The sequence below is a fragment of the Neofelis nebulosa genome, chromosome 7 (assembly GCF_028018385.1).
Source record: "Neofelis nebulosa isolate mNeoNeb1 chromosome 7, mNeoNeb1.pri, whole genome shotgun sequence".
Taxonomy (NCBI): domain Eukaryota; kingdom Metazoa; phylum Chordata; class Mammalia; order Carnivora; family Felidae; genus Neofelis; species Neofelis nebulosa.
In genome coordinates, this window is record NC_080788.1 from 72,516,626 (window position 1) to 72,530,127 (window position 13,502).

Consider the following 13,502-nt stretch of genomic DNA (forward strand, 5'->3'; position numbering starts at 1 on the left):
AAACATACACATAAATAAATAATTCATTCATGTCTGTTGTTGGAATTCACAACATTATCAAGTACATGACAATTATTATATCAAATTTACATGGTGTGCTTTGTCCTAAAGAACTGAAATCATAGAGCTTCAAAACACTGAAGCTTCAGATCAGGAAGGAAACACTCAACCCATATCAGGAAGTCATCAGTTCCTCAAAACTTCTTTGAGTCACATTGTTTGTTTAAATAGGGCTTACTCCTCCTGTGTCTGCAGTGATACTGATTTTAAACAGTGAGTTTGAGAGTCTGGGTTTCATCCACACTGTGTGTAAGAAGTTCACCTTTCAAGTCCTAGGTTTCTCTTTCCTAGGGCCCAGAACCCATCTGTACCCAGGTGGACAGGAGGCTCTGGCATACCTGGGAGGGGAACAGCAGACAAAAGCCTCTGAGTCTGGGACTAACCACTGCTTCTGTTCTCAGCGGGAGCCCCAACACGGAGACCTGGTAAGGAGAGAAGCCTGGGAGCTGGCGAGTAGAGCAATGAAGATGGCTGGAAGGTCCGCGTCAAATAGATGGAGGACAGGGGCGCCTGGGTGGCGCAGTCGGTTAAGCGTCCGACTTCAGCCAGGTCACGATCTCGCGGTCCGTGAGTTCGAGCCCCGCGTCAGGCTCTGGGCTGATGGCTCGGAGCCTGGAGCCTGCTTCCGGTTCTGTGTCTCCCTCTCTCTCTGCCCCTCCCCTGTTCATGCTCTGTCTCTCTCTGTCCCAAAAATAAATTTAAAAACGTTGAAAAAAAAAATTAAAAAAAAAAAAAAATAGATGGAGGACAAATATTCCAGGAAGGTGGAGGGAAGAAACAATGTTCTGTAAGCATAAGTATAGGAAAAAGAGAAGAAAATGATCTGCCAATCAGAGGAAAAGACATCTTACCTTATATTCCTCCTCACTGGGCTTCAGTCTCTTCATAGGATTGTGAGACTCAAGTGAGGAAGAAGATAGCTAAAAAAAAAAAAGAAAAAGGAAAGACCAATGACCATCTTAAAAGGCACAATAAAAATCTAAATGGTTGTGAATAATAATTTTGCTCTTATTGCTTCTACTACTATCACTACCTCATTTTTTTCTCTCTTCTTACAGAGAAAAGATGAGACTGGATCTTCTGGGACACTTTCCTCTCCTCCTGCTGCTGCTGGCTTTATGGGGGCCAGTGCGTCCACTTTGTGCTTGGCGTCAATCCCTCACCAGGGCCCAGTGGTTTGAAATTCAGCATGTAAGGTCAAGCCCTGTCAGTTGCAACACAGAAATGAATGGTGTCAATAATTATACTCAGAACTGTAAGGTTCACAACACCTTTCTGCATGACTCCTTCAAGAACGTGTCTGATACCTGTCTTTTGTCCAACGTGACCTGCAAAAATGGGATGAATAATTGCCACCGGAGTCCACAGCGTGTTAATATGACTGACTGCACACTCACTTCAGGGAAGTATCCCAACTGCAAGTACAAAGATACTCCCCTGTACAAATTCTTCATTATCGCCTGTGATCCCCCTCAGCAGGGTGACCCTCCCTATCGGTTGGTTCCTGTACACTTAGATAACGTTATTTGAAGTTTCCATCACTTTCCCTGTCATTCAGCACAGGTTTTCTTATGATCTCCTCTGCTATTTCTTTTCCTTTGTTGATTTCCATGGTTCCCATAGAAGAAAGAAGGAGGGTCCTGGGGGGGGGCGGGTGGGATTCACCTGCCAAGGATGCAAGACCAGCGCTGGGGACAAAGAGACATGGGATTCTTTTCTGCTTTGGGAGGTCTGTGTGTTTTGAAGGAAGGCAATAGGGAAGAGGGAAAAGAAAGACACAGGCTTCCATATTTTTAATCTTGGAACTTCTGCCAAGCTTTGGTGCACTGTGTTCACAGCAATAAAACCACTTTCTTTTGCATTGTAATGACTGTGAGTATGTGTGTTTGGGGCCCCTGTACATCATTGCCACTCTGGAGCCACCTAGACTTGCATTTGCCAGCATTCTCAGAACTATTTGGGTCTTAGGCAACCTTAGAGGTTATTAAGCAACCTTGGGCCTCTGCCACTTCTCTCACCACTGCGTCTTTGGGACTTTGGAGCAAGAAAGTTCTATCCCTTCAAACTCTGTTCATAGATTTTACATATTTCCCTTAAAACCATTGTCTATGTTTATCTGTAGGTGGCATGGATGCCTCATAGACTGTTTTGACAGCACTTTCACACACAGATTCTAACACTGACAACTGATGCATCGTAGATCTTTACTATTGGTTTCTATATTTCATCAGATAATGTTTTAAATATAGGTAGTAGTAAGGATAATAATCCACTATAGGCTTAGAGTCAATTCTCCCATTATAATTTTTTTAAAAAACTATTTTTTAAATGATTATTTATTTATTTTGAGAGAGAGAGTACTAGCAGGGGAGGGGCTGAGAGAGGGGAAGAGAGAGAATCCCAAGCAGGCTCTGTGTCATTAGCGCAGAGCCCTATGAGGGCTCAATCTCATGAACCATGAGATCATGACCTGAGCTGAAATCAAGACACTCAACCGACTGAGCTACCCAGGTGCCCCCAATTCTCCCAATCTTTTGGAATCAATGAAGAGAAAACATAAATTCAAGAAAAAAAAAGCAGTGGGAAACTAAAAAAAGCCTTACGTAAATCCTGAAATATCACAGAAATAATGGCGTTTTGGAACAGGTAGTGGATTTAGAAATTGAAGGACTAGGGTGAAGAATTAGGCTGGATTAAGAATTTAGGTCTTAGATGTAGGGGAGGAAGAATAATTTTCCCTCTATCTTCCTAGATTCTTGACTGAGACCTTCCCCATCCCATAATAAAAAGGCAGATTAATGAGACAAAAACCATTTAAATTACGTACATACATATGGGAGCCCCACAAACATATGAGACACTCAAAAGCAGCCAGCCAGCTGAGGCTTATGTACCATCCTGGGCTAAGGAAAGGATAGGGGTCAAGGATTTTAAGAGTGGGGGGAAGGCAATTCATAGCAAGGTAAGAAGAGGAAATGTTTGGTAAACAAAATTTGCCCTGCCATGCTGATGAGCCACTCAGATGAAAAATCAATCCCTATTATAGCTCACTTCCATGTACAGGTCCCATTTCTCATGTAAATTTGCTCTATGAAAGGGTAGCCTCTACTCTGCTTTCAGAATTTCTCCTGTGTCTCAAAATGTGCAGCTTAAAATAATTCTTATGCCAAAGAGTCACATTTTGGGGTGGCATATTCTGCTACACATCATACCCTTCAGTTTCCTTGTCAACTACTAGACTCATTGGGCTAGCAGGCCAGTGTAAGTCAAAGTGTTTTGTAGACTGATCTGACTTTGAGTAGCAGCCAAACACAACGCATATTAGAAAGGCCACATATTGAAATAGTTTCAGGTCTGTCAATTACCAGTACTGCAGAATGGTTCTTTCCAAACCAAGCTATTCCTTTAACAGGTGTGCTAATTGGGCTCACTTTCCTTTATGCCACATATTTATATCATATCTTTGAAACAAAGACTGAAATATGAAGTTTCAGGTTTCAGGAGAATGGATTCCAAGGGTGCTAAATATTTAAGGCCCTTCTCACTGGGAAGAGAAATGAAGGCAGGACAACTTGGCATCTGAGAAGGTGGGTACCCATAGGGGAAATTCTGAGAGGATTTCAGTCCTCCAATTTAGAGCAGCTTTCTTTTTTTTTCCCCCCAATATATGAAATTTATTGTCAAATTTGTTTCCATACAACACCCAGTGTAGAGCAGCTTTCAATAGTATTCATCTTTAAGCAGTGTTGTATTTACATTGTATAGTTTCAGTCTTCAAGTAAAGTCTGTGGGGAGTGGACAGAAGGATCTGTGTTCATGCTTGATGTAAACCAGTGTAAGAAAGTAGCATCATCCTCAGGGAAAGGGATCTTCAGATGGCCTGCGTTGACCTAATCGGGAATCAGAATGGACTTATGTACAATATAAATGATGGGGTTTGGGAATGGTGGTGGGGGTTTGGAGCTGACAGCCAAGAAATACTGTATTTCTTGACAGCCAAGAAATAATTCTTAAAGATGTCTTTGGTGCAAAAAGTTGATTTTATTAAAGCACAAGGACAGGACCCAGGGGCAGAAAGAGCTGCACTGGGGTTGTGAAGAGTGCCTGGTTATATACTACAGAGTTGGGGGAGGTAATGGCAAAAGGCAGGCCTCCAGAAGGACTCTGATATACTAAAGAGGACTCCAGGGATACCTGAGTCCTTGCTATTGTCAACTTCAGGTTGTTTTTTCCTCTAGTAAGGCATTATCATTAGGATGGTAAGGGGTTCGTGGAAAAATGTTATACTCTGTATTTGCCTCAAGTATTTGTCAATGAGCTCAGGTTATAAGGACATTTAATTCTACCTGCCATTTCCTTCTTGCCTTTATTCCCCACATCACTACAGAGGGGAGGGTGATAATAGGGCCTCCAGGAAAGTAAATCCATAGTTTTCGGGGAGATTAGGCTATTGATTGTAAACTGATAGATTAGGCTATTGATTGTAAACTGATAGAGATATGTCCTGCATGACTGTGATCTCTATCAGTCAACCACTTGTTTCCTTTCCTTTCCTTTTGCTCTTGGGAAGCCAGGAGTGGCTGAGGAATATCATACATATCCCACTGGTGGGGAGTAGGGGTGCTAGCTTGTGCTTTGTCCTCAGCTTGCCTCATACTCCCTCATCATAAACATTACCTGGACAATTCCACAGATTCTTGGAGAAAGAAAAGACTGAATTTCCTTTACTCAAACCACTCAGTTACTCACTGTTACTCAACTATAGTTATTTATACATTAAAGGGAACTCATAGATTGAAGAAATTGTAGGAGGGAGTAAGAATGAGGATAACTTTGGGAAAATCTCTTATGATGAAAGGTGTTAGTTCTAAATAAATGGACTAGATGGTGGAGTCTCTCAGTTTTGTGCTATTTTCTGCATTCAATAATGTATTCTGGGAGAGTCAAGATAATTGACTAAATCAGATACTCATTTAGGTATATCCCTAAATCAGCTAAAATGACCTGATAGCATTATACAATGGTCCAAAAAGTAGTAAAACTTAGAAAAAAATTTAGGAAGTAGGAGTTAAGATGGCACAGTAGTGGGGGACCCTATGCTTGTCTTGTCCCTTCAACATAGCCAGATAAAGATCAACTCATTCTGAACACCCAAGAAATCAATCTGAGGACTGAGAGAACAAACTGCACATTCAGAGGGAGAAAAATGGCCACATCGTGGTAGTTAGGAGCTGCAAAGAGTTGATTTGGGGGAGAAAATAATCAAGGCTGCTGCAGAGGGGAGGGACCCCTGATCATGGAGAAGGAAGCAAGACAGAAAGAGTGAAAGTAGCACATAGGGAATTGCACAAGAAAAACTCTTCCCCAAAACCATTGACTGAGAAAAGGAGAAGGGCTGACTATTGCAAGTTTTTATAAGCAGCAGATCTCAAAGTTTGAAGTTTTAGAAGTCCACCCTGATGTGGGAAATAAAGGCAGAAGGAAATGCAGATAAAATCATATTTCCTTATGACCTGCAGCCCATTGACAGATACTGGAAGCAAGCAGAGTAGAAAATTTCTCCCAGAACTCCCTACTGTCTTAATGTTAAGGCTTTGCTAGAGAGAAAAACAACTTTAGCCTGACAGCAGCGAGGCCTCCAATATCCTGTGAGTCTTCTTTAGCATATGAAAATCCTTTGGAAACTTCCCTTTGACTTTACCTCCCCCAACTACTAAGTATATAATCAGTCTCTCCTCATGGTCCCGGGGTGGCTCTTCCTGCCCATGGGTCTTGTCCCTGTGCTTTAATAAAATCACCGTTTTGCACCAAAGATCTCTCAAGAATCCTTTCTTGGCTGTGGGCTCTAGACCCCACCACCATTCCAAAACCCCATCACACACCATCTCTGCCTAGTCGACTCAGTGGTTCTCCTCTGGGGAAGGAGGACAGAGGCCCAGGAGTTGGACACTTAACTGACTGAGCTGCCCAGGTGCCCCCAGATGAACTTGATTTTAAACTGAAGTCTGCAATAAGAGATGAAGAAGGGCACTACATCATAATTAAGGGATATATCCATCAAGAAGATCTAACAACTGTAAATATTTATGCCCCTAACTTGAACACCCAAATATATAAATCAATTAATCACAAACATACAGAAACTCATTGATAATAATACAATAATAGTAGGGGACTTCAACACCCCCACTTAGAGCAACCGACAAGTCATCTAAGCAGAAAATCAAGAAGGAAACAATGGCTTTGAATGACACACTGGACCACACGGACTCAGCAGATCCATTCAAAACATTTCATCCTAAAGAAGCAGAATACATATTCTTTTCAAGTGCACGTGGAACATTCTCCAGCATAGACCACATACTGGGTCACAAATCAGGCCTCAACAAGTACAAAAAGATTGAGATCATGCCATGCATATTTTCAGACCACAATACTATGAAACTTGAAGTCAACCACAAGAAAAAATTTGGAAAGACCGCAAATACATGGAAGTTAAAGAACTTCCTTCTGAAGAATGAATGGGTTAACCAGAAAATTAAAGAATAAATAAATAAATAAATCGAAGGCAAATGAAAATGAAAACAGGACAGTCCAAAACCTTTGGGATGCCCCAAAGGTGGTCCTAAGAGGGAAGTATATAGCAATACAGGCCTGTATCAAGAAGCAAGACAAGTCTCAATACACAGCCTAACCTTACACCTAAAGGAGATAGAAAAGGATAAGCAAATGAAGCCTAAAGTCAGCAGAAGAAGGGAAATAATAAAGAATAGAGTAGATATAAATGATATAGAAACAATAGGAACAACAACAACAACAAAAACAGAAGAACAGATCAATGAAACTAAGAACTGGTTCTTTGAAAGAATTAATAAAATTGATAAACCTCTAGCCAGACTTAGCAAAAAGAAAAGAAAAAGGACCCAAATAAATAAAATCACAAATGAAAGAAGACAGATGACAACCAACACAACAGAAAAAGTAAGAATTATAAGAGAACATTATGAAAAATTATATGCCAATAAACTTGGCAATCTGGAAAAAAGGGATAACTTCCAAGAAACATAAAAATTACCAAAAGTGAAACAGGAAGAAATAAAAAATTGAAGAGACACATAACCAGGAAACAAACTGAATCAGCAATCAAAAATCTCCCAACAAACAAAAGTCCAGGGCCAGATGGCTTCCCAGGAGAATTTTACCAGACATTTAAAGAAGAAATAGAGGCATCTGGGTGGCTCAGTCAGTTAAGCATCTGAGTCTTGATTTTGGCTCAGGTCATGATCTCACAGTTCATGGGATCAAGCCCCACACTGGGCTGTGCTGACAGCACAGAGTCTGCTTGGGGATTCTCTCTCTGCCCCTCCCCAACTCATACTCTTTAAATAAATAAATAAATTTTTAAAAATAAAGAGTTAATATCTATTCTTCTCAAACTTTTCTAAAAAATAGAAATGGAAAGAAAACTTCCAAACTCATTCTACAAGGCCAGCATTATCTTGATTCCAAAGCCAGACAAAGCAGAATTATAGGCCAACATCCCTGATTAACATGGATGCAAAAATTGGCAACAAGATACAAGCAAATCAAATCCAACAGTATATTAAAAAATTAGTCACCACAATCAAGTGGGATTTATTGCTGGGCTGAAAGGGTGGCTCCATATTTGCAAATCAACCAATATGATACACCACATTAATGAAAGAAAGGATAAGAACCATATGACACTCTCAATAGATGCAGAAATAGCATTTGACAAAATACAGCATCCATTCTTGATAAAAATCCTCAAAAAAGTAGGGATAGAGGCAACATACCTCAATATCATAAAGTCCATATACAAAAGACCTGCAGCTAATATTGTCCTCAATGAGGAAAAATTGAGAGCTTTTTCTCTACAATCAGGAACAAGACAGGGAAATCCAGTCTCATTGTTATTTAACATTGTACTCAAAGTCCTAGCCTCAGCAATCAGACAACAAAAAGAAATAAAAGCATCCAAATCATCAAGGAAGAAGTCAAACCTTCACTATTTGCAGATGACATGATACTCTATGTAGAAAACCCAAAAGACTCCACCAAAAAATTGCTAGAACTAATACACAAATTATGCAAAGTCACAGGATATAAAATAAACATACAGAAATCTGTTGCCTTTCTATACAACAATGATGAAGCAGCAGAAATCAAGTAATTGATCCCATTTACAATTGCATCAAAAACAATAAAATACTTAGGAATAAATTTAACCAACGAAGTAAAAGATCCGTGTACTCTGAAAACTATAAAACCTTTATGAAAGAAACTGAAGAGGACACAAAGAAATGGAAACGCATTCCATGCTCATGGATTGGAAGAACAAACATTGTTAAAATCTCTATACTACCCAAAGCAATCTACACATTTAATGCAATCCCTATCAAAATAACACCAACATTTTTTAATTTATTTTTTTAATATACATCCAAGTTAGTTAGCATATAGTGCAACAGTAATTTCAGGAGTAGATTAATGCCACTTACCCATTTAGCCCATCCCCCCTCCCACAACCCCTCCAGTAACCCTCTGTTTGTTCTCCATATTAAGAGTCTCTTATGTTTTTGTCCCCTTCCCTGTTTTTATATTATTTTTGCATCTCGTCCCTTATGTTCATCTGTTTTGTGTCTTAAAGTTCTCATATGCGTGAAGTCATTTGATATTTGTGTTTCTCTGACTAATTTCACTTAGCATAACACCCTCTAGTTCCATCCACATAATTGCAAATGAACACCAGCATCTTTTACAGAAGTAGAACAAACAATCCTACAATTTGTATGGAGCCACAAAGGACCCCAAATAACCAAAGCAATCCTGAAAAAGAAAAGCAAACCTGGAGGCATCACAATTCTGGACTTCAAGATGTATTACAAACCTGTAGTCATCAGGACAGTATGTTACTGCTGTAAAAATAGACACATAGATCAATGGAATAGAATAGAAAACCCAGAAATGGAACCACAACTATATGGTCAACTAGTCTTCAACTAAGCATGAAAGAATGTCCAATGAAAAAAAAAAGACAGTCTCTTCAACAAATGGTGTTTGGAAAACTAGACAGCAACATGCAGAATGAAACTGGACCACTTTCTTACATCATACACAAAAATAAATTCAAAATGGATGAAAGGCCTATATGTGAGATAGGAAACCATAAAAATCATAGAGGAGAACAGAGGCAGTAACCTCTTTGACCTCAGCTGAAGCAACTTCTTACTAGACACGTCTCCAAAACAAATGGAAACAAAAGCAAATATGAACTACTGGGACTTGATCAAGATAAAAGTCTTCTGCACAGCAAAGGAAAAAATCAACGAAACTAAAAGGCAACTTATAGAATCTCAATCTTCTGTTGATGAATATGTAGAAAATGTTTACCAATGTAGATTTAGATGTGGAATTGTCAAGCTATATGTATATTTTCAATTTTACTGAATATTGCCATATTTTCTTCAAACCGATCGTAGCATATTGCATTTTCCAAAGATGTCCACACCAACATATTCCATTCTACATGCTCTTCTTGTAGTGTGATGTTGATTCTCCTTTATTAAAAGGTATGGTCTGTGTTTCCTTTCCCTGAGTATGGGTTAGTTTTAGGAACTCACTTCTATTTTATTTTTTTAATGTTTATTTTTGAGAGAAAGAGCACAAGTGGGGGAGGTGCAGAGACAAGAGGACAGACAGAGAATTTGAAGCAGGTTCCGCAATGACAGCAGAGAGCCCCATATGGGGCCCGAAGTCACAAACCCCCACGAGATCAGGACCTGATTCAAAATAAGATGCTCAATGCCTAAGCCACCCAGGGACCCTGGAACTCACTTCTAATAAATAGAACGCAAAGTAGCACTGCATGATGTCCACGGCCAAGTCATAAGAGGTGATACAGCTTCAGCTGCATTGTCCTTCTCTGTCTTGGGACACAATCTCCATGCTATAGAGAAGCTCATGCCACCCAGAGAAGCCTGGTACAGATATTTCAGCCATCAGGCCCAGCTAAGGTCTCAGCCACTATCAACCACTCATCATGTGTGGTGAACACGCCTTCAGGTGATTCCTGCTCTTAATCTTTGAGTCCTCCAGCTGTGGCCTCAGACATGGGAGCAGAGACAAGCTGCCCTCACTGTGTTCTATTTGAATTCCTGACCCACTCAAATTTTTCCTTTCTTTATAACAAAATAAAACAGAACAAAAAACCCAAAGGAGGGAGATTTCTCACACAAACCTTCTAAGGGAAATATTGAGCAATATAACAGCCTACAGCCCCAGTTTTTACCACATATGCAGAAATGTTCTTTTTTCCCCTCTTGTGGTCATATTGTATAGCACCCTCCTAACAACAGTTAACTAACAACAGTTGATAAACGGCCGTTAGCCAAGATTGCAATGCAGGCTGCAGCTCAGTGTCTAAAAGTCTAAAAGTCCATTCATATCATGTTTCAGCTACTGTTTTAATCAAAGGGTTCACCATGCAGGAGTCTCAGAGTGTTCACTATCAAGGACAGAGTAAAGCTGGGGAGTATTTTAGTTGTTTTTTTGTTTTTTGCTTCTTTGTTTTTTATTTAACTGAAATCCATACTTCATTCAGATTTCCTTAGATTTTACCAATGTTCTTGTTCTGTTCCAGGGTCCCATCCAAGACACCACTTTATATTTAGTTGTCATGTGTCCTTAGGCTCCTCTTGACTATGACAGTCTTTCAAACTATCCTTGTTTTTGAGGACCATGATAATTTTGTAGAGAACTGGTCAGGTGTTTTGCAAAATGTAATCATCCTAGTTTTAAACCAACTTTTCTGGGGTGCCTGGGTGGCTCAGTTGGTTAAGTTTCGGACTCTTGATTTAGGCTCAGGTCATGATCTCAGGCTCTGCGCTGACAGCACGGGGCTTGCTTGGTATTCTCTCCCCCCCCCCCCCTTACCCCTTCCCTCAAAAATAAATAAATAAACAAACATTAAACCAAATTTTCTTTCAAATTGTCATTAATTGGTGGGCCCAGGCTGCAAAGAGGAATAGTTGGCTTTTGCATTGAAAAGACCTGTGGTAGGAATAAACAACGGAATATCCTTGGAAGTGGGGGACTGAGTGATTGATAGATTGACTGATGTATTGATTGGTTTTCACACTGACACGTTTTTAACCTGCAGCTTTCAGAGTAGAGATGACCCGGTTCTGGCAGGTGCACGGAGACCAGGGCCCCTGTGCCCACCGTGTTCGCGGGGCGGGCAGTCTATCACACCCTGCATCCTCCTGTTGTGTCCACCAAGCACAGGCTGGGGTATCTGTGTCCAGCTGGGCCAGCCCACGGCCAAAGTCGGTCTGGTACATGGCACCTCTGCAGGGTCCGCACCTCCTCCCACGGTTGCTTCAGGGTGCCAGCTGTCCCTCGGGGACCGGGTGGGGGACCACGGAAGCCCCTGGCTCTGAGGAGCACCCGTTAGATGAGACCCGGACCCCTGACTCCCTTCAGGGCCCAGTGGGAAGAGCGTCCAGGAAAGATCTTGGGTCCCACGGTGAAGACTTCAGGGGCGCGGTGCGCCAGGGGCTGTGCCCAGGCTCTCTGTCCGGATTCAGATACGTCCTCCCCGCGCGCACTCGCCACAGTCTCCCACTTCCGAGCAGCAGTGTGAGAGTTACAGTCGCTCCACATCTTTGACGATATGTGGTATGGTCAGTCATTTTAATTTTGACCACTATAATAAGTGTGTAATGGTTCTAATTTGCATTTCCTTAATGACCGATGATATGGAACAATTGGCTAGTTTGATTTCCTATTACTAAATGTTGAGTTTTGAGATTCCTTTATGTGCTCTGGATACATATTTTTAAAAATTAGGGGCGCCTGGGTGGCTCAGTCGGTTAAGCGGCCGACTTCGGCTCAGGTCATGATCTCGCCGTCCATGAGTTCGAGCCCCGCGTCGGGCTCTGTGCTGACCGCTCGGAGCCTGGAGCCTGTTTCGGATTCTGTGTCTGCCTCTCTCTCTGACCCTCCCCCGTTCATGCTCGCTCTCTCTCTGTCTCAAAAATAATAAATAAACGTTAAAAAAAATTAAAAAAATTAAAAAAATAAAAATAAAAATCAGATATCTGGTTTGCAAATACTGTCCTAGTTAGTAGCTTGTCTACTCATTCTCCTGATTCTTCTTTTAAAGAACAGAAGTTCACAGTTATGTTTAAAGCTTTATTGACATAGAGCTGAAACACCATATGCTACATGTATTTAAAGAGTATAGTCTGGTAAGTTTTGACCTATGCATCCACTCATGAAACCACCACCATGATCAAGATAGTAAACATATCCATGCTTCCCCCAAATTTTCTTCCTACTACTTTATAATCCCTCCCTCCTGATTTACTGCCCCCACCCCCACACCAACTTTATAATAAGTTTTGAAACCAAGTGGTGTTAGCCTTTCAACTTTGTTCTTTTTAAAGTTGTTTTGGCTATTGTAGGTTCTTTGTATTTCCCTGTGAATTTTAGAATCACCTTACCCTCCAGGGATTTTGATTAGGAATGATTTGATTCTATAGATCAATTTGGGGAAAACTGACATATTAATAATACTGAGTCTTTAGACCCATGAACATTATACAGCTCTCTTTACATTTTCTTGGCAAATCTTTTTATTTTTAATATTGATGAGGTTCAGGATGCACGTCCCAAACTATGGCACCTTGGCATAATATATGTTCATCAATCTGTTCCCATTGCTCAGATGAAGGAAAACATGGAGCCTTCCCTTCTGTCCCCACTAACACCAAGTTCCAGTGCTTTAGTGCAGGATATATGATGGGATGAGTTACTTCAGGGACTGGGGGATGAAATGGTGGCACACAGAGCATTGATCCAAGAAATTAAGAGATTCAACTCAAGACAACTGGAAAAATTGGTGACAGAGTGTATTAGTTTGCTAGGGCCACCATAATATGATACCACAGACTGAGTGCCTTAAACAACAGACGTTCATTTTCTCACAGTTCTGGAAACCAGAAATCCAAAACCAAGGCTTTGAAAGGTTTGGTTTCCTCTGAGGCCTCTTTCTGCAGCTTGCAGAAGGCTGCCTTCTTGCTGTGCCCTTACATGGTCTTCTCTGCCCACATGAACCCCTGACATTTCTCTGTGTGTTCAAATTTCCTCTTCTTATAAAGACACCAGTCACATTGGATTAAGGTCCACCCTAAGGGCCTCATTTTGACTTAATCATGTCTTTAAAGGCCCTAACTTCAAATATAATCACATTCAGAGATACAGTCAAAACATTTCTGAGAACCTAGGGCTTCACCATATAGCCTTTGAGAAAATACAATTCAGCACATAGCAGAGGGTATAAAGAAATGGATAAATTTTTAAAAAGTGGTTTATAGAAGCCTCTAAAAACCAAGTAATGGTGTGAGGCATTCATGTGT

General features: G+C 40.8%; 1 protein-coding gene across 1 annotated transcript; it reads left to right on the top strand.

Moving 5' to 3' along the window:
- Nucleotides 1-222: 222 nt before the first annotated feature.
- On the top strand, nucleotides 223-1,927 carry LOC131516859 (ribonuclease K6-like). Its single transcript, XM_058738410.1, has 2 exons — nucleotides 223-485; nucleotides 1,119-1,927. Exon 2 carries the CDS (start codon nucleotides 1,126-1,128, stop codon nucleotides 1,588-1,590), a length of 465 nt encoding a protein of 154 aa, XP_058594393.1. The 5' UTR covers nucleotides 223-485; nucleotides 1,119-1,125; the 3' UTR covers nucleotides 1,591-1,927.
- The last annotated feature ends 11,575 nt before the right edge of the window (nucleotides 1,928-13,502 follow it).